Raw genomic sequence first — 21103 nt, forward strand, 5'->3', positions numbered from 1 at the left:
TCCCCAATCTCTTTGGGTCAGTCAGCACATGTGGAATTTTGAGGGTGTTGTGGCTGCTCTCAAAAAATAGCTGCCACAGTGGGCATGGCTGGTCCCAAAGCACTCATTTCCCAGAAGGCGAGACTAAAAGAAAAGTAACTTGCTGAAGACCCCAAGTACGAGGCAGGAGTCAGGGCTGAGCTCCAAAACACAAAACCACTCTTTTGAACCTGAGTAAAGATGGTGCTGGAGGGCAGCACTTCACTTTGCAGCATACCAGCCTCCCAGTTTAAAAATAATAATTAAAAAGCTCTTGAGAAATTAAATAAAACTCAGGAGAAGCAAGGAGCTTTGCAGCTACCAAGAGAAGTGTCATTGCGCACATGAATGCCCATGGGCATCATTTTAGAGACCCCAGGGGTGGGCAGAATCCTGAGCCTGGTAGACTGTTGGCCTGACCCTGCATGGCAGTGCTATTCAGATGAGAGAGAGAGAGAGAGCGAGCAGTGGGTAAATCCAGCTACCGTGGTTGTGGCTCGGAAATGTGTGTTGTCATCTGCCATGGTGGCAGTGCATGTGAAGTTTGTGCTTTGTACTTACGACAAGATTACCTTTCTCCATCCTCCCCTGGGCTGGATTGTAAATAATTCCCGAGCTCTCTTGACTGCTTCCTGCTACAGCCACAAGCTCCATTTTTAGTGCTGGGTTCTAGGGGTGTCTGGGCAGGTATATCAAGTCCTATCTTTGCTCTTCAGCATGTTACAAAGATGAAATGGCCCTTAATTAGCTAATGGGCCATGCCTATATTAATGAATGATTAGTAGATGTTGGTGTAGATTATGGATGGTTATAAACATCTAATTAAAAGTTATTATATATGGTTGTGAAGGCTCCTAACAAAGAGATTAACCAGTTATTAAAGTACCAACCATTTATGTACATTGTGGATGTAATATTTTATTTATTTAAAATATTTCTAGGCTGCCTTTCAGGGTAGAAGCTCTCCCATGGCAGCTTACAACATTATGCATGGTGCGGAGAAAGTGGATAGGGAGATATTTTTCTCCCTCTCTCATAATACTAGAACCCAGGGTCATCCCATGAAGCTGATTGGTGGGAGATTCAGGACAGATAAGAGGAAGTACTACTTCACACAGCTCATAGTTAAACTGTGGCATACACTACCACAAGATGTAGTGATGGCCACCAATTTGGATGGCTCTAAAAGGGGACTGGACAAATTCCTGGAGGAAAAGGCTATCAGTGGCTACTAGTCTTGATGGCTATATGCTACCTCCAGTACCAGAGGCAGTGTGTCTATGTACACCAGCTGCTGGAGAACATGGGCAGGAGGGTGCTGTTGCACTCATGTCCTGCTTGTGGGTTTCCTGTGGGCACCTGGTTGGCCACTGAGTGAACAGAATGCTGGACTAGATGGACCCTTGGTCTGATCCAGCATGGGCGTTCTTAAATTCTTATTAACATTTATATAATAAAATATAATTTTAAAAAACGAGACACGATAATAAGGCAGCAAACATTCATAAAACAGGCACCAGTAATAATAACCATTACTAAAAAAAAGCCTACAGCATAATTGCAGCTATAGAGCAGAACAGTCCAGTAAAACGCAGTTGGGGAAGGCCAGAGTAAACAAGCCAGTCTTCAGGGCCTTCCTGAAAGCCTGCAATGATGGTGCCTGACAAACCCCCAATGGCCACCCATTCCAGAGGTGTGGGGCTACTGTGGAAAAGGCCCTCTCTCATGTACATGCCTCTTTCATGTATTTTTGTACAGTGTTGTTTTTAAGTGCTATATAACTAATAAATGACTATATTAGCTATAGAATCTTTTGCTAGTAAATCTCAACTGGGCCAGGCTGAAAATATCTTGGAAACTCAGGGAGAGATCATACTTAGTGGCAGAGCTCATGCTTGGCATATAGAAGTTCCCAGGTTCCTACCCAGGATCTCTGATTTTTTTTTTTTTAAGTCATGTAGCAGGTGATAGGAAAGACTCTTCTCTGCTTGGGACTATTGGGAGCTGCTTCAGGTCACAGTAGACAGAACTGGCTTAAATGGACAAAGTGTGATCTGGTGTAAGGCAGATGCTTATGTTCCATTTTGTCGTGTGGATATCTACAATTTTTATGTTGGCCCCCAGGAACTCTGAAAATTCATCCAGTATGGAGTGTTCACCCTTTTCATTCCTGCAGTGGAACCATATGCTATCATCACATTTTTGAAAAACATCTAAAGGGAGTCTCCAGTTTGAAATTGCTAAAGTTTGGTTGATCATCAAGTTTGAATTGATGCAGTACAGACCAAATCAAGACTGAGGCTACAGAAAGTACAGCAATGGGTTGTCTCTCTTTTGGTATTAATACTATTTTCTTGCTATTCAAATTTAACACTATTGCTTGCTGTTGGGAATGGGTCGCTCTTACTCTGTGTACATTAGCTGTTGCAGAGACATTTTGCAGGCCCATTACTAACCCCTTGCAATGCCTCACTGTTTACATTTGTTTTCACTCTGCGCATGTGTGTGTGTTTGTGAGAGAGAGAAAGAGTATTTAAGGTGCCACAAGACTGTTGTTTTTCTGCAACAGACTAACACAGCTGCCACTCTTAAAAGGTGTAAGGCTTGTGCCTAGGATTTCAAGTACTTTCCTGATACCAGAATCAGTGTAGCCATGTAGTGGTTGACAACATGGTCAGGGAGGTCCCCAGTTCAAATCTCCCCTCAGCCATGAACTGACTAGGTGGCCTTAGGCAAGCACCTGTTTCTCATGGCAAGTCCACCATCGTAATTCTCACCTTCTTTAAGGGATTGAAGAATTACTGAGACGATGTATGAGAGTCTCTCTGACCACTCTGTAAGGCCGTGTCTACTTCTTTACAGCAGCTTTCCCCAACCTGGAGCCCTCTGGATATATTGGAGCCCAGGCTGGGGAAGGCACAATGCATGGCCAACTGATGGAATTCCCTTCCACAAGATGTGATGGTGGCCATTGGCCCAGATGGCTTTAAAAGAGAAGTAGACTGATCTACATTCTATCCATGGCCCTTTGTCACAAAAGCGAGATAGAACCTCCAAGTTCAGAGGCGGAATGCCTCTCAGTGCCTGTTGCTGGGGGGCCATGGTGGGAGAAGGCTGCTGCTCTCCGGCCCTACCCCTGGGTTCTCCAGGAGCATCTGGTTGGCCACTGCAAGAAACAGGAATGCTGGACTAGGTCAACCTTTGATCTCAGCCAACTGGTCATTCTTATGTTGTTATTGAGGCACGTGGGAGTGTGTGTATGTCATGAATTATCTCTTCTCTGAGCAGGAGTTTCTTGCAATTGTCTGGTCACCCTTGGTGACAATTTCTGTGCTGTTCTCCAGAATGCACGCATTAGGGGGAAAAACAAGACCATTTAGCAAGCTTGAGCCGCTCCTCCGTGAAGCTTTCCTTATACTTCGCTGTGAGTCATGCTTGGGTCCAGCTCCACCATTGGGCTCGCCTGCACACACACGTTTTTTCTGTCCCTGGAAGGCTGCCAAGGAGATACGGTATTTATAGGACTTACTGGAAACGGTTGGCACGTTCCTACGTGACTGACTTTGGAGAAGGAAGTGCGCTGGAGCCCCAGGGCCAGTGGCCAGCTCTGGCCACGAGTGAACAGGGGTCCTGGGTCAGGCCTGAGCAGCATTGTTCCCATTTTATCTCCAAAAGCAATTTGGTGTTCTTTGTTTCCTAAGTGACTCTTAATATGATGGACAAAATGAGATCACTGGGTATTAATCCTCCATTTAAGAAGTACTTGAAGTAATACCACAGTGAAAGGGAGCGTTAAGCCACTTAAACAAATACCTGCTGGAGTTCATAATCCTGATAAGAGTGAGGGGTGGGTTGTTAGGAGGGCTGATTGGAAGGGGGGCAGTTCCCAGCTCCTCCTCAACATACATGGGAGAGGGTCAACAAAAGCCCTCTTGTCCGTAAAACAAGAGCACCCACATCCCCGTGCACAGTGTTCATGAGGGTGAATTCACAGAGATTTTTGGACAGACTGAACTCAACCAAGGTGACTATCTTCAGTGTATTCTGGTACATGGAACGCATGTCACCACACACTCAGAGTTGACTTTCCCCCATATCGGAAAACAGTCACGCACATTGCTGTCCAGATCCAAATTGGAATGTTTGCAAGGTCAGTTTGGTACAACAGATTCTGCCGAAAACATCAGCTTTGGACGACTGCAGTACGCCAAAAAATGAAAACAGAACCAGTCATGTGACTTGACCCTAAGTCATTGACGTATTCTGTGTCTTTCTATTTACTTCCTGCCCTGAGCTGTTGGGAATAGAGTGTTATTTTAAAATGGTAACAAGTAAACAACATATACCCTAGAGATAATGTCTTCACTTGAGCATTTCAGCACTTTGTTCCCTCTGGGTTGGTACAGTCGATAGAGGTGAAATTCACAGCAGTTTAAATAGGTACAATGGTATAAAGCAGCCTTTCCTAACGTGGTGCCTTCCAGATGTTTTGGGCGGTAACTCCCATCATCCCTTGGCCATGCTGGCTGGGGCTGATGGGAGTTGTAGTCCAAAACATTTGGAGGGCACTATGGTGGGGAGAGACCTGGTGTAAAGCATAACTGAGTCAGCCCACTCCTGTGCCCACAAATCCTGTCCCATGGCACGGAGCCCGTGCATGCTACCAGGAGGATGCTGGCTGGGGTGGGGCATGCTGTGATGGCTCTCAGTCATTGTATATCCAAGCAAACTTGATCCTGCTGAAGCTTAGTCTTGGTATTCTGTGCTGTTCATACACTTCCTTAAGCATCCGTATCTGAGCATCATCAGAGCGTGGAGTAGTCGGTGTGGTTGTCCCAGAAAGACTGTTCTCAGGTTCTTAAACCAGTCTGGTCAAGGGTGGGCAGATGGTAGATCTCCAGATGTTTTGGACTTCAACTCCCAGAAGCCTTTGCCAGCATAGCCAATGGTCAGGAATGCTGGGAGTTGAAGTCCAAAACTGCTGGAAATCTACTTTCTGCCCATCCCTGGTCCACTTATAATAAGCTCTAAGTCAGCTGTGGGCAAACTTCAGGCTTGCAAGATGTACTTAATTTTTTTTATTAGATCCCTGAGGTCCACCAAAGCAGAGCCAAGTCCAAACAGTTCCAGAGGGGTAGCTGTGTTAATCTGGTACAGCAAAAACAACAAAGAGTCTTGTGATGCCTTTTAACTACAAAAAGATAGCTCAGGAAGCGGAGCCAGTTATCTGCTGCACCCCATAAGCAATATGCTGGGATGACCAGCATGTCGTAGAAGAACCCAGTCTGTCTTCTCCCCACCCCTGCACTAATTTGATCTTCAGAATGTATGAAAATCCAAGGCAGCGCGCTGCATGGTGTAATGAACTTTATACAACCTACGGCACTCTCCGCCACCTTCAGGCTGAAAGGAAGTCACTGCTCATCCTCCACTGCTCCTGCTCCATAAGGTAGTCAAGTGACCCAGCTCAAGTCATAGCTCAGTGGCAGAGCACCTGCTCTGCATGCAGAAGTCCCAGAGTTCAGTCCCCGGCATCTCCAGTTAAAAAGGACGAGGTTAGCAGGTGATTGGCAAGATGCTTCCTTCTGTGCCTGGGACTTTGGGGAGCTGGTGCCAACAGAGCGCCGAACACTAGGCTAGATGGACAAATAGTGTGACCTGGAATAAGACACCTATGACCTCCCATCCACCATGTCCAGGTATATCAACATTCTCTGCCTTTGCATCTCTCTGATGGCTGCGCTTCCCTTTTTCTGCCATTCCAGGTTTTCAAGTGCTGAATACCAAGCTGTTATAAAAAGAATCTCCCCCTTCGTCCAGCAGCACAAGGAGACGTTGCTACCTGGGCAGCCTCAGCTAAATGTCTGTGACAAGGCCGTCATGGTAAGGGATTAACATGTAAATAAACCTTAAAGCCCTCGGCCTCTAATGCATTTTGTGAAGCCTGAACATCTCCCTTTATGTTAGGAAACACCGGGGAAGGACATCCATTGTCCTTCCCTTTTGGAAGGGAGATGCTATGACTCAATAGAAGTTTGGAGAGCAGAGTCTACGCGTCTATTGAGTTGCGGCATCTTTTTTCATGGAGGCAAGGAGTATAGTGACGCTGAAAGGCTGGTTCCAAACACATGGAAAGGTGTCTGAAAAGCCTCTGCTTGCCATCCTGAGGTTTCTTTCTTCACTTCAGTTACCACAATCAGGGCTGGCACCAAGAGTAGGCATGGTCAGGCCCCTACCAAGGGCCCACACCCCAGCTAGGGCCCATGCCAAGTGCCCCCTGGACTTGCTCCTCCTCTGCACCATTGTAACCTGCTTGCTCATGTGCCTCTCGCTCTGGCCCAGGCAGTGGTGGTGGTAAGAGGAGGAGCTGTAAGATGCCATGGACTCCTTGGTCACTGGCTCTCTGCCTGTCAAGCAAACAAGCGGCAGCAGTGATGGGAAAGAGGATGAGGAGCAAAAGCAGCTGGTGACAATGGCAGGAAGAAGGTGGACTCATTGAGGGAGGGGGCCTATTGCGGGTGTCTTGCCCAAGAGTCCTCAAGAACTTGGAGCCAGCACTGGCTGCAGTGTCTGCATTACGGGAAGGGTTGTAGCTCAGTGGTAGTGTATGTGCTTTGCATGCAGAAGGTTCAATCCCTGGCATCTTCTGGTAGGGCTGGGAAAGTCCCCTGCATGAAACAGTCCACCCCCTTGACTGCCATTTTTGGTGGAAAGGCAGCGTACAAGTCAAATAAATTACACAATGCATAGCTGCACCCAGGCAGCGTAGACAGCACGGAGCTAGACGAACCAGTGTTCTGACTCGGTATAAAGCAGCTCCCAGTGTTCCTGTGAAGTGTCATTGACTAACAGTAATACATCTCTGGCTTAACTTCCTATTTCTCAGAATTATCCCTGAGCCCTGGTTACTTCAAGTCGTTGCTTAGTACAATATAGCTGTACTGATGGTGGTGACCATTTTTTTAGACCCCTTAAAGTTAGGATAATTAGGAGTTTGGGCAAAGGGGAAAAAGGCCTGGTTCAGTAAGTTATAGGACCTTCTGCTGAATTTTGCTGATGGAGATTTCTACTGTTAATTCTGGTTGCTTTGACAAATTGGCTGTGAGTTTCTTTAACTTCACTGTCCTTTCTCAGTGCAGCTTGGCAGTGTTCTGTTTTGCAGAGTGCCAAGTCCTTCTACATGAGGGAAGGGAACAATCAAAAGACACTGAAAGTGAACCCGGCCAACGTCAGTTCACATAATGAGACAGATCAGTTCATGCAGCTGACACGTCAACATTCAATTAGCTCAACGAGACTGTGGATCTTGCTGCCACATCAAGTGTGTTGAGCTGAGAATGGGGCTAGCTTCAAGCTGAGGCCTGCACATGGAACAGTCATAGGGGAGGAGCTGTAGCTCTATGGTAGAGCACATGCTTGGCAGGCAGAACTTCCCAGGTTCACTCCCCAGCACCTCCAGGTAGGGCTGGAAAAAGTCCTGCCTGAAACCCTGGAGAGCCCTTGCTGCCAGTCAGTGTTGACAGTACTGGGCTAGATGGACCCATGGTCTGACTCCGTAGAAGGCAGCTTCCCATGTTCCTATGATTAAACTAGCAGTGGCAGTATTACAACTGGGAGCTTGCATGGAGATACTCTTGCTGCGGGCAGGACCTGTTCTTTTATTTAAATTATTTTTAGCTCGATCCTCAGGCTCCCAGAGCGGCTTATGTACAGTCGGTAAAACAAAGACAAGGAAAAAGGGATGGGGGCAGAAGAGGAAAAAGCTGAGTAGTCTTTCAGCAGGGCTGGTGGAATGGCCCTGCTTCCCCTTTCATCTCCCTAGAATGTGTCCCTGTTTGTTTGTTTGTTTGTTTAAAACATTTTTTGGCCGCTTTTCGGGGCAGAAGCCCTCCCAAGGCAGCTTACAGCAGAAGAATACATACAAACCCATACACCACCCATGCAGTGGTGTAAGACCAAATCTTCAGCCTGCAGCACCATAAGCACATTTAAAGAGAGAGACATTTGGCTCTTACAGTGGTAAAATCCAGAGAGATTCTCACTTCTCGGGCAAATGAGGCTTCCATCTGTCTGCCTTGAAAGGTTTGGGCTTAGTAGAACAGCATACCCTGCGCCCCTTCCGCTGTCCTTCTCTTTGCATTTGAAAGTGAAAAATAGATTTTGAAAGCCCTGTTAATTGTTCTTTAAATTGTCTGGAGCCCTCCGATCAGAGGGCGAATGCCTGCAAAATGCCTCTTTGCTGACATCGTTGGACTGTCATTGCCATCTGGTGTCAGTGAGGCAGAATGCAAGGCCTCCCCAGCAGCCTCTTCTGCAGTTTCAAAACCCCTCTTCTCCTGCAGGGCTCCCAGGCTAAACAAAGCAGATAAAAATAACGCAAGCAGCACGGCACGGGCAGGAATGACCTTTCATGACTGACAGCTGGATTCTCCCGTGGCTGGGTGGGCTTTGGAGAGAGAAGCCGAGGGAGGGGAGTGATGTGCTTGACAGCTGTCTGAAGGAGGTGATGGATGTTGTGCCAAGAGTGTGCTAGGTGCTGTACAGCAGGAGTGGGCAGAAGGTAGATCTCCAGATGTTCTGGACTTCAGTTCCCAGAAGCCCCTGGTAGCATGGCCAGTGGTGAGGAGTTGATGCTGGAAGTTGATCTTTAAAACATCTGAAGATCTACTTTCTACCCACCCCCGCCCTACTGTACAGAATATTGGACTGAAGCTGTCCCTGGTCCAGAGGGCTTGCAGTTTTCACTGGGTTAACAAGACGAAGGACGGAGATGACATGGATTGACTAATGGGGGGGGGACGTCAGAGGAGGTGAGGGTGGTGTGAGAGAGACTTCGGACATCTGCAGGACACTGATGTGGCTCATCCAGCACAGTGCAGGGACTTGTCCACATTAGTTGATGAGGGACAGATGTTTCCTGCTCTTCTCCAAACGGAGCTGAGGCAGGAATGTGCTTTTAAGGAAGAGGAGGCTGTTCCGGCGCTGGGGCCCAGTTGAAAGAAAGAATGGGGAGCCAAGAACCTCACTGGCTCCAAGGCTGAGATGGATATGCCAAACCACCTTCTCCAAATAGGTGCCCCGCAGATGTCTTGGACTACAATGCCCAGGATTCCTGACCATTGGCCATGCCGTCGGGGGCTGATGGGAGTTGATATCCATAACATCTAGTGGGCACCAGGTTGGGGAAGAAAGGCACCTCTGCAGTTTCCTTATACCCCAGTTACGACCCCCCAGGCATCAGGAGCAGGCTTGGGGGATTCTTTCCTCCTCCCTCTCCTGTGTGGCATCAGGGGCTGCCACAGCTAGACAGGAGGCTGGGTGGCAAAGCCTCCTTTAGGATTGGGATTCCTCAGGTGGGTGGTTTTACTCATTCTCCGGGTCTGACTGATCGCCACTTCTAGGCCCTGGAAGCAGTTTCTCTTGCAGAGCCGGGAGAGCAGAGTCCCTCTCTTCCCCCGCCCACCTCTCTCTTCCTGACATTGGCTCTCCTCTACAAAACTTGAGCAAGGGCAGGATAATTCCAGCGAACCACAGAGGCGTAGAGGCTTGGTTCCCCTGTTCGGTGTCGCCATGTAAATGCCTTCTAATCCATCACTTGGTGGGGCTAATCCATCAAACTGCTCATTAAAACACAAATGTTCTTATCTGTCTCACCCTTGGCCTTCCGAGACTGCTGTCTTCTCCTGAGCTCTTTGGGTAATCTCCGCAAATATGTCTGTGCAAAAAAATTATAGAGCCATTCAAAGTCTAGGGCTGTTTCTTTCTTCCTGTCAGCTATACAAAGGTTTGCTCACTTATCATGATACCAGAAGAGGGAATAGAGACAGCCCAGAATTATGCAGAATTCCAGGGGAGGTGGGGCAGCAGCTCATACGTGACCGTGTTGCCAAGAAGACAAGGCTTCCCAGTCTGTTGGTATGGGCTCTTAACGCTTGGATCTTTGTGCCAGTTTTACCACAGGCTGCAGCTCTTCTTGAATGCCCCTTTTCTAGCAGAAATAAGTTGCTGTTATTGATAAAGTGTCTAAAGTTTTCCAGGCAGTATACAAAAATTAAAAAGCCAACACAGTCCTTGCCTGCAGGCTGACCATCCAATAGACATGCTACAAAAGGAAAATAAGATGGGGAGAGCATGGGTAAACTAGCAAATTCAGGCACCATTTTTTCATAAAACTATGTAAATACAGTCAGGGCCAGAAATATTGAAACAAGGATAACTGTTTTGGCAGTTGGCCTCTGTACACCACATTGAAGTTGAAAGGAAACACACCCAGATGGGAGCCAAGTCAGGACTTTCACCTGTAAGTCAAGGGGTTTGACAAAAGTGGGGCACTAACCATTCAGGAAGAACAGCCAGTGGCATGCACACACTCCCCCCATTGTTGCGGGCTCATAAGTAATGGAACAAATGGCTGACAAGCAGCTGCATGGCCAGGTGTGGCCTGTTTCCTGGGCACCCCATGACCAGTCAAGCAGAGAAAAGGCCTGGAGGTGGTTCTGAGTGTTACATTTGCATTTGGTAGCTGTTCACTGGAACTCCCAACAGGAGCTCCAAAGAGGTGTCCATGCGAGTGAAGGAGGCCATCATTAGGCTGAGGGAACAAAATAAACCCATCAGAGAGATAGCAAAAACAGTGGGGGTGGCCAATACAACAGTTTGGAACATCCTGAAAAAGAAGGAATTAACTGGCAAGCTCAGCTGGCCTGGAAGACCACGGAAGACAACTAAAGTAGATGACCTCAGAATTCTGCTCATGGTGAAGAGGAACCCTTTCACAACATCTAGCCAGGTCAAGAACACTCTTGCAGAGCTAGGCATGTCATTGTCAACATCTACAGTCAAGAGACGGCTTTATGAATGTAAACACAGAGGCTTCACAACAAGGTGCAAACCACTGGTAACGCTCAAGAACAGACAGGCCAGATTAGCCTTTGCCAGCAAACACCTAAAAAAGCCTGCCCAGTTCTGGAATAAGATTCTTTGGACTGATGAAACCAAGATTAGCTTGTACCAGAATAATGGAAAGAGAAAAGTATTGAGAAGGAAAGGAACAGCTCATGATCCAAAGCATACCACCTCATCTGTCAAACATGGTGGAGGCAGGGTTATGGCATGGGCATGTATGGCTGCCAATGGAACCGGGTCACTGGTGTTTATTGATGACCTGACTGCTGATAAAAGCAGCAGGATGAATTGTGAAGTGTATAGGGCTATACTTTCTGCTCAGATTCAGCCGAATGCTGCCGAACTGATAGGACGCCGCTTCATATTGCAGATGGATAATGACCCAAAACATACAGCAAAAGCTACCCAAGAGTTTCTCCAGGCAAAGAAGGGGGATGTTCTTCAATGGCCAAGTCAGTCACCTGATCTCAACCCAATAGAACATGCTTTTCACTTACTGAAGCCAAGACTGAAGGCAGAAAGACCCACAAACAAGCAGCAGCTGAAGGCAGCTGCGGTAAAGGCCTGGCAAAGCATCTCGAGGGAGGAAACTCCGCATTTGGTCATGTCCATGGGTTCCAGGCTTCAGGCAGTCATTGACGGCAAAGGATTTTCATCCAGGTATTAAAGGCGATCCTTAAGTTTGAAATGATGTTGATTTGTTCCATTACTTATGAGTCACCAACAATGGGTGTGTGTGTATGCCACTGGCTGTACTTCCTGAATGGTTAGTGCCCCACTTTTGTCAAACCCCTTGACTTACAGGTGAAAGTCCTGACTTGGCTCCCATCTGGGTGTGTTTCCTTTCAACTTCAATGTGGTGTACAGAGGCCAACTGCCAAAACAGTTACCTTTGTTCCAATATTTCTGGCCCTGACTGTATGTAATGGCCAAGTGGGATGGCACTGAGAGTTCTGGAGAAGGAGGAGCCAAATTGCAGTTAGTCGCAGCTGAAGGAGTGGGTCATGCTGTTTTGCCTCTCCAGTGCAGCCAGGTGGAATGGCTGCTGAACAGAAGCGAATCCTGGGAGCTAAATCCAGCTGAGCTGAGCTGATGGAGTGGGCCATTCCATCTGCTAATAAGTGAGAGGGGGGAGGCCTTAAACAAAGATCCTCCCTCCTCTGTAGCCCTGTTCTTCTCCCCCCCCCCCCCGCCAGCCAGGTAACTCACAAACCACACTGGACCCAGAGGACTGTGGTAGCTTAGTGGCTAAGAAAAAGAGCAATGAACTGAGGAAGTTCCTGGTTCAAATTGCAGCTCTGCCATGAACTGTCCAGGTGACTTTAGGCAAGCCACACCCTCTCAGCCTCAGTTGCCACATATGCAATATGGGGGTGATAATAGTTCACTTACAGGCTTGTAAGAATTCACATGAAGCACTCTGAACGATGGGAAGCGCCACATAAATGCTAAACAGCACCGTTATTTACTATGGCACCCTGTCCCAACTGGGCACCTTCCAGATGTGTTGGACTACAGCCGTGCTTCCCCCCCCCCCCGGTCATTGTTGCCCCTGCACCTTTTCAGCCACTCCCACTAGCTGCTGCTGTCCTGCTCTGGCCCCCTATATGCCCACATGGGCACACACAGTGTTTAAAAATGTGTGAACACATACACATGCTTCAGTTTAGTGGCTGCTTGGCCCAAGAGCACTGAACCCTGCTGCATTGGAGTCCAGAGTTCTCTTCTGTGTCCCACAAGAGGAAGGACGGTAGCTCAGTGGCATTGCCCCTGCTTCAAATGCAGACGGTCCCAGGTTCAATCCCAGCATCTCCAGGAGAACGGATCGGGTGGCAGGTAATAGGCAAGGACCTCTGCTTCAGACCACAGAGAGCTGTGGCCAGTCAGAGTAGACACTAAGGGACAAACTGCCCGACCCGCTAGAAGGCAGCTCTCTGTTCCACACCAGGGACTAGAAACTCCTCAGGGATGACTAAGACTCTGCCTTTCTTTCATCACAGAATTGGGCTCCTCCAGGCTGCGAGAAGATAGGGAAGTGTTTGGTCCCTCCCAGCCCTGACCCAAAGAAGTGCTTTTGGCCTCACTGAGCATCTTCTCCGGCACACACCCGATCTGCTGCTGTAAAGCTGCTACCATCCACCGGCTGGAGACTTGGCAGTGGCTACTCTTCTGTCCAGAAAAAGAGCATTGTGGGATGAGTCCCAGAAGGGCTGCTTTTGTCTACAGGGTTTTTCTCTCTCTCTCAGGGTTATAGCAATAATCTTTGCGAACTCAGCCTCTCAGCAAGCATGAAGCCGAGATGCAATGATCTGTGACTATTTCAAATGTTAGGGCTGAAGAGCCTTCCTGAGTCTTCCACTAGCCACAAATTCCTTTGGAAATGGGCTTTCACTGCTTTGGCGCTGTCCTGCTCTCTTTCCACACAGGCTGCTCAGAGAAACTGCTCTGAATTGGTTGTGCTGAGAATCGAAAGAGCAGCATATGCTGGAGTTCGGAACCCTTCTGGATCCAACAAGACAGCGTCTTGGTGCCATCTAGAAACGTTCAGTGTTAATATCAGTATTAAGGAGCTCTGACAGATGTCCAGTGTTGCTTGAACTGAACATTTCTAGGCTGCTTGAGGCAAGGCCTCCCTCTCATTGAGTGTAGTGCCAATAGTATTAAGAGTTTATTGGCTATTTTATGGGGGTTAGGTCCATCAATAACTACTAGTGGTGATACCTAAATGGAACTCCATGTTCAGAGGCAGCATAGCTCTGTTTCCCAGTTCCTCTGGGACAAGCCATGGTGGAGCACTGTTGACTTTGTGCCCCACTTTGACTTCCTTCATGCCTCACTTTCAGCTTTGTGCCACCACTTTCAGCTTCCTTCTTTCCTGATTGCCAGTTCCTTGTGGACAAGCAGTGGGGAAATGATGTTGCCTTCAGCTTCCACTTTTGGCTGGCCCACTGCTGGAAACGGGATGCTGGGCCAATCTTATGCTATGCCAGCTGTTGTTAAGGGGAAGGCTGTGCTATGGACCTGTTGTTTGCATAGCACAGCCTTCCCCAACCTGGTGCCCTCCAGAGGTGTTGGACTACAAGTCCCATAAGAGTTGTAGTCCAACACCTCTTGAGTCCACCAGGTTGGGGAAGGCTGTGCTATGCAAACAACAGGTCCAGTGTTTTCAAGACTCGGGTTCAACTGGATGTTTTTACGAAGTGCCAAAGATTAATGTGAAAGAGCTACTGCTTTTTGTCTTGTGCATGTGTTAGTATGATTATGGTTTAATCATACCTTTGTTAAGACATCATCTTTTAATAAATACTTCTGTTAAGTGTATAATTTAACTGTCTTGTGCGATTGTAAGAAATGAAGCTGTTTTATTGCACCTCTCTGTTCAATGAGATAGTGGAAGAAGACCCTACATCCTGGAGTGCAGCATTTTAAAAATTTGAGAAGCTGGGAAAGGCCAGAAGCAGAGCTGCTTCTCGGTTACATGCCACTTGAATCATGTTCAGTGGCCAGATGTTCAGCCCAGACTTTTGATTTCAGCTGTGGTGGACTTCTCAGCGTGCCTGTGTGAGCAAAGCCTTGTATGGTTTCATTTAAGCGGACTCCAGGGCAAGCAACTGAAGACTGCCTCTGCCATGCAGTCCTTGTGTGCCTTCGAGCAAGTCTTCTTCTCCATCAAACTCTGCAGTAACGCCCTACCTCACAGGGTGGTTTTGAAGACCAGTCTAGTAAAGTTGGTCAGACACTTCACAAATGATCAGCATTGCCTTCTCCTGTGACTAAGGAAGGGCTATCAGAAGAGCTGATGGGACAACACTCGAGTTGACAGAGAAATTGCAGAGCATAACCTCCCCTATACAATACAATCACTTCCTATCCCCAGAGGTACAAAAACCTATGTGTTCCAATGGAAAGCCACGTGCTTGGTCAGTGTTTGTTTCTTTGGTTGCTAAGGATGGGCCAGCCAGGGGCAGCTGCTGGGGAAAGGATTTTACTGGTGGTGGTGGTGGAGGAGATAATTTGTCTTTGAGAAAATCCTAGTCTGAACGAGGACAGCTGTGGAAACAGCCTACACAATGACCTTCTGCTCCATCATTGCTGCCTGCTTTGCCCAACAAAGAACTTTCTAAGAAGTGCAAACCCTTCTGGATGGAGGACACACCTCCTGGAATTATACCAGTAAAGAAACAGCAATGCTGCCCTGGTGCCAAAACAAGCACACACATGCAATCCCTCACCAACACCCCCTTTTCTTCTTTTTTTTACTATCCAGCCTGAGGAAGCGTTCTGCATAATTTGAAAGCTTACATACTGTTCTGTGAATGTTGGTCCTAATAAAGTTGACCCTGTGAATTTTATTCTAATGGACAAAACTTGGTTGCAGGATGATTCAAAATGCTTTATTCTAACCATATTAATCAAGTTGCAGCCAAATTCTTATAGGAAGAGGAGAAAACTATTATGATTGGGGATTAACTAGGAAATATTTGTATCTATCCCTTCACCACATAATCAACCAAGGAACGTAGGAAACTGCCTTATACTAAGTCAGACTTGTTGACACTGACTGGCAGTGGCTCTTTGGGGTTTCAGGCAGTTTTTCCAACCCTGCCTGGAGACGGTGGGGATTGAACCTGGGATGTTCTGCATGCAAAGCAGGGGCTCTACCATTGAGCCACACCCTGCCTCTCTCTAACTCCTGTTAAACATTCAAACATGTCACCATATATCCAGATTTTTTTAAAAAACCCAGCCCAACAACAATCCTTGACATATGCTGCTTCTTTGAACTACCCAACTTCCTGTTTACTTTTTATCTCCCAGATCCTGGAGCAGGCTCCTTACTCCTGCTGCCTCAGCTTTCCTCCATCTGCACCTTTGAACCCCTGCAATCTGGCTTCTGTGCCCTGCAACCACAATAATAGAAGCCCAGCTAAAATGTATACCACAGGTTAGGAAAGGTAGCACCAAGTCCATGAGGTCACCAGCTGGTTAACAAGTAGTGCTAAGGGAGCTATTAGAGAAAAGGGCTTCCTTCAGAAAATGGAAGTCTTGCCCAAGTGAGGAAAACAAAAGGGAGCACAAGCTTGCACAAAGGTGATGCAAGAAGACAATAAGAGATGCAAAAAAGCATTTTGAAGAGCATATTGCTAACGATATCAAGGCCAACAATAAAGAAGTCTTTAAATATATCAGAAGCAGAAAACCAGCTAGGAAGGCAGTTGGACCACTGGATGACAATGGAGGTAAAGGAGTACTGAAGGAGGCCAAGATTGCAGAGAAGCTGAATAAATTCATCCATCTTCATTGCAGAAGATATAGGACAGATACCTGTGCCTGAACTGATGTTTTTAGGAAGGGAGTCTGAAAAACTGAGGCAAATAGTGGTGACAGAAGATGAAGTTCTCAACCTTATTGATAAATTGAAAGCAAATAAATCACCAGGCCCAGATGGTATCTATCCTAGAGTTCACAAAGAACTCAAATATGAAATTGCTGGTCTTCTAACCAAAATATGTGACATGTCCCTAAGATCAGCCTCTATACCAGAGAACTGGAAAATGGCCAATGTAACACCAATGTTCAAAAACAAATTCAAGGGGGATCCAGGAAATTACAGGCCGGCTAGCTTAATGTCTGTTCTGGGTTGAAGGAATTATTAAAGATAAAATTTGTAAGCATATAGAAGGACAAGCCCTGCTGAAAAAGAATCAACACAGCTTCTGCAAAGGTAAGTCCTGTCTCACTAACCTTTTAGAGTTCTTTGAGAGTGTCAATAAACATGTAGACGGTGTGATCCGGTAGACACTGTTTACTTGGACTTCCAAAAGGCTTTTGACAAAGGCCCTCACCAAAGACTCCTGATCAAACTTAGCAGTCATGGAATAAGAGGAGAGGCCCTCTTATGGATCAGTAACTGGTTAAAGAACAGAAAGCAGAGAGTAGGAATAAATGGTAAATTCTCCCAATGGAGGGAAGTAAATAGTGGGGTTCCACAAGGATCTGTATTAGGACCAATGCTTTTCAGCCTGTTCATAGATTATCTGGAATTAGGAATGAGTAGCGAAATGGCCAAGTTTGTAGATGACACCAAATTATTTAGGGTGGTTAAAACAAAAAAGGATTGTGAAGAGCTCCAGAACGATCTCTCCAAATTGGGAGAATGGGCATCTAAATGGCAAATGTGGTTCAGTGTAAGCAAGTGTAAAGTGATGCACATTGGGGCAAAACATCTGAACTTCAAATATAGCCTGGTGGGATCTGAGCAAGCAGTGACCAACCAGGAAAGAAATCTTGGGGCTGTGGTGGACACTTCAATGGAGATGTCAACTCCATGTGCGGTCGCTGTAAAAAAGGCAAACTCAATGTTAGGCATAATTAGAAAAGGGCTGGATGGGTGTGATCTCATCTGATCTCATAAGCTAAGCAGGGTCAACCCTGGTTAGTACCTGGATGGGAGACCACCTGGGAATCAGGCTTCCTGCATTGAGCAGGGGGTTGGACTTGATGGTCTTGTAGGCCCCTTCCAACCCTATGATTCTATGAAAAGGAATTGAGAATAAAACCGCCAGTATCATATTGCCCCAATACAAATCTATGGTGTGGCCACACTTGGAATACTGTGTCCAGTTCTGGTCACCACACCTAAAAAAAGACATTGTGTAGCTGGAAAAGGTGCAGAAAAGGGCAACTAAAATAATCAAGGGGCTGGAGCATCTCCCCTATGAAAGTAGGTTACAACAGCTGGGATTGGTTAGTTTCGAAAAAAGGAGGGGAAGGGGAGACATGATAGAGGTCTACAAAATTATGCATGGTGTGGAGAAAATGGATAGGGAGACATTTTTCTCCCTCATAATACTAAAACCCAAAGGGATCATCCCATTAACCTGATTGGTGGGAAAACCAGTCCAGACAAAAGGAACTCCTTTTTCACACAGCATGTAGTTAAACGATGGAATTTGCTACCACCTGATGTAGTGATAGGCACCAATTTGAGTGGCTTTAAAAGGGGGTTGGAGAAATTCATGGAGGAGAAGGCTATCTATGGCTACTAGTCTTCATGGCTATGTGCTACCTCCAGTGCCAGAGGCAGTGAGCCTATGTACACCAGTTGCTGGGGGACATGGGTGAGAGGGTGCTGTTGCGCTCGTGTCCTGCTTGTGGGTTCCTGGTCGACAGCTGGTTGGACACTGTGTGAACAGAATGCTGGACTAGATGGACCCTTGGTCTGATCCAGCAGGGCTCATCTTGTGCTCTTATGCACTCCACTGAAACAGCCTCCATGAATATCACCAACAATCTTGCTGCCAAATTCAAAGGTCTCTTATTCTGTCCTCCTCCTCCAACTCCCTGCTGCCTTCGACACAGTTGCCCATCCTCTCCTGCTTGAGTCTCTGCATGCGCCAGGCTTCTGTGATTCTATCCTTAACTAGTCCTCTTCCTGCCTTATTGCTCATAACAGTATTTTCATGGGGGGATATTCTTCCTTTGTTTTCCCTTTCTCATAGTTAACATCGGAAGCTGCCTTATCCTGAGTCAGACCCTGGGTCCATCTAGCCCAGTATTGTTGACACTGACTGGCAGCACTGGCTCTCCAGGGTTACAAGCAGGAGGTTTTCCTAGTCTTTTCTGGAGATTTTCATTTATTTATTTTATTTGGGGATTATTTGGAGATACTGTGGGGATTGAATCAGGGCCCTTCTGCATGCAAAGCAGGGGCTCTACCACTGAGCTATGGTCCCTCTTCCTTGGGTCCCTCTTGTCCCACCACCATTCTCTGTCTCTGTCTCTCTGCTGCCCCCTGAGGACCTCATCAGACCCCCATCTTCCATTGCTACCTGTATGCTGGTAACACTCTTAACACCCTACCCCAGAATGTTCTTCCTCCCAGCCCTGCATCTCCAACTGCCTGTCTGGTATTTTCACTGGGACTCAAGATGACCAACTCCAAGCATTCACTTTTCCTCCCAAGCCCTCCCTCCTTTCATACAGAGGGTCTTTGTATCACTGATGATGTCAAAATGTGCCGTGTTGATCAGGCATGAAGCTGTTGGCTTCATCTTGATTCTCCCCTTCCTTTGCTTCCCAAGGTCAGTCCATTGCTAGGATTCTGTGCTTCTCCCCTACAGTGCAATGAACAATTGGCCCTTCCTCTCCACCTGTTTGGCAAAAACTCTTGGGTCACACTTTGGTCATCTCCTTCCTTGGCTATTTCAGATTTCTCCCCTCTGGCCTTCCATTGCCACACTTTGACCTTCTCACACCTAAACAGAAACTTCCTCGCTAAAATAGTTCTGTTCTGTCATTCCTCATGCCACTTGCCTCCAGATCCTATATTGGCTTCCTGCTTGCCCCTGGATCTAGCACAGACCCGTCCTAGCCATCAAAGTCCTCTGTGGCTTCCTGCCCTGAGTGATGCTGTTGGGGCAGGACTCTGCAGGCAGAAGTCCAGGCCCCCACAGAGCAGCAGGAGGGTCCCCAAATGCAGCAAGTCCAGCCCACCCTATTTTGAAGCAAGTGAGGTAGTATATATTTACCATCTAAAGAGGAAGGGGGCAGGGACAGCACTCAGTCCAGAGTCTTAGGATTAACTGCATTACAGCTCCCTTCCCATCTCTCTGCTGTCATATCCCAATACAATAAGCCCCCTCTTATCTCTCTGCCCCAACACTCTTGCCTTTTCTCTCCAGCTCCACCATCCTTGGCTATCTAAAGGTCTGCTGCTCCCTCAAATGACCCCACCCTTCCTCTTTCGCTGCCCCTTATTTATTTTTTTATTATTAAATTTATTAATCGCCCATCTGGCTGGTCACCCAGCCACTCTGGGCGATGTACAACATACAATAAAACAGTTTAAAACAATAAAATTCTACAATAAAAACATTTTCTAAAATACCCTAACCCACCCCAAATTCCTGCCTGAACAACCACGTTTTTAATGCACGACGGAAGCTCATTAAAGAGGGGGCATGACGGAGTTCCCTAGGGAGGGAGTTCCACAGAGTGGGGGCCACCACAGAGAAGGCCCTCTCCCTCGTCCCCACCAGTCTAGCTGTCCTGGCTGATGGGACAGAGAGAAGGCCATCCGAGGCTGATCTTGTTAAGCGGCCTGTCTGGTGCTGCTGGAGGCGCTCCTTAAGATAGGCTGGGCCGGAACCACATAGGGTTTTAAAGGTCAAAACCAACACCTTGAATTTGGCCCGGAAAACAACTGGTAACCAGTGCAACTCCTTCAGCACTGGAGTGATGTGATCTCGCCAGCGGCTGCCTTTAATCAGGCGAGCCGCCGCGTTCTGCACCAGCTGCAGCTTCCGAAGGGCACGCCTGGAACTGCCTCCCAGGACACCTGTGTGATGCCCCCGCCGATTCCCTCCTCAAACCCCACCTCTCCAGTGAAGTCCTCGGCATAACCCTGCCAGCCCCGTCCTCGGCTGAAGGCACGGCTCAGCGCGCGCGTCCAGGCATTCTCCCCCTTCACCACTGCCTCTGTCCTCGCCTCCTCCGCATCGTTGCTTTCATTGTTATTGCGCGCTCCTCGGGGCAGGCTCCGTCTCCGCACGGCTCCTCTGCAAGGGGCCGCGCGCGCTAACGGCGGGCTGGACGGCCCCCCGCCAGGGTGCTGCCGCCGCAGCCTGCGCGGAGCAAGGCGCGGGGCTGGGGCGCCCCCGGGTCCCGGCTAGCTCCGGAAACCCCCGTCCTGCGCAGCCCCGAGCGACGACGCAGCCCCGTCCTGCTGCGCGCGGGGGCCCGCTGCCCGCTGCGAGCGGGCTCGCTTCCTCGCGCGGAGGGCCCCCGCGGCGCCCTCTCCTCGGCCGCCTTCGGAACGCGGCATCGGCCCAGGCGAGCGCTTCCGCGCGCCCTGCCGACGGGCACCGAGCCTCGAGGCGGGCGCCCGGCGCGCTCCCCGGAGCAGGGGCTGGGCTTGCGCCCCGTTAACGGGGCCAGAACGGTCCGGGTGGGCAAGGCGCCTGGGAGCGACTCAGTCCCGCCGCCGCCACGCGCGAAGCGAAACAGCCACGGGCCGGAGCGAGCCCCGGAGGGCCCGCTGGCCCCGGCTCCCCCTGCGCTGCCCGGGAGCGTGGTTCCCCCCTAAGCCCCCCCTTTGTCTCCACCCGGTGGTTCCTCCCTAAGCCCCCCCTTTGTCTCCACCCGGTGGTTCCTCCCGGGCCCCCACGCTCTCCCGCGC

At 48.4% G+C, this 21103-nt stretch overlaps 1 protein-coding gene across 4 annotated transcripts in view; it reads left to right on the plus strand.

The window, feature by feature from the left end:
- GALNS (galactosamine (N-acetyl)-6-sulfatase) overlaps positions 1-15286 on the plus strand; it is a 71525-nt gene extending 56239 nt beyond the window's left edge. Inside the window, exons 13-15 of one of the 4 annotated variants that reach the window (XR_014784701.1) lie at positions 5784-5901; positions 12924-13933; positions 14058-15286. Coding sequence is in view for 1 of the 4 variants with exons in the window: in XM_084812754.1 (XP_084668880.1) it covers positions 5784-5901; positions 12924-13010 (205 nt within the window). In the remaining 3 variants the exon portion in view is untranslated. Of the gene's footprint in view, positions 1-5783; positions 5902-12923 lie in introns of all 4 variants that reach the window. The other 3 variants (XR_014784702.1, XR_014784703.1, XM_084812754.1) reach the window with 3 other exon arrangements.
- The last annotated feature ends 5817 nt before the right edge of the window (positions 15287-21103 follow it).

Source organism: Heloderma suspectum, chromosome 8, assembly GCF_057233095.1.
Source record: "Heloderma suspectum isolate Gila_16-S chromosome 8, 16-S_ref, whole genome shotgun sequence".
NCBI lineage: Eukaryota > Metazoa > Chordata > Lepidosauria > Squamata > Helodermatidae > Heloderma > Heloderma suspectum.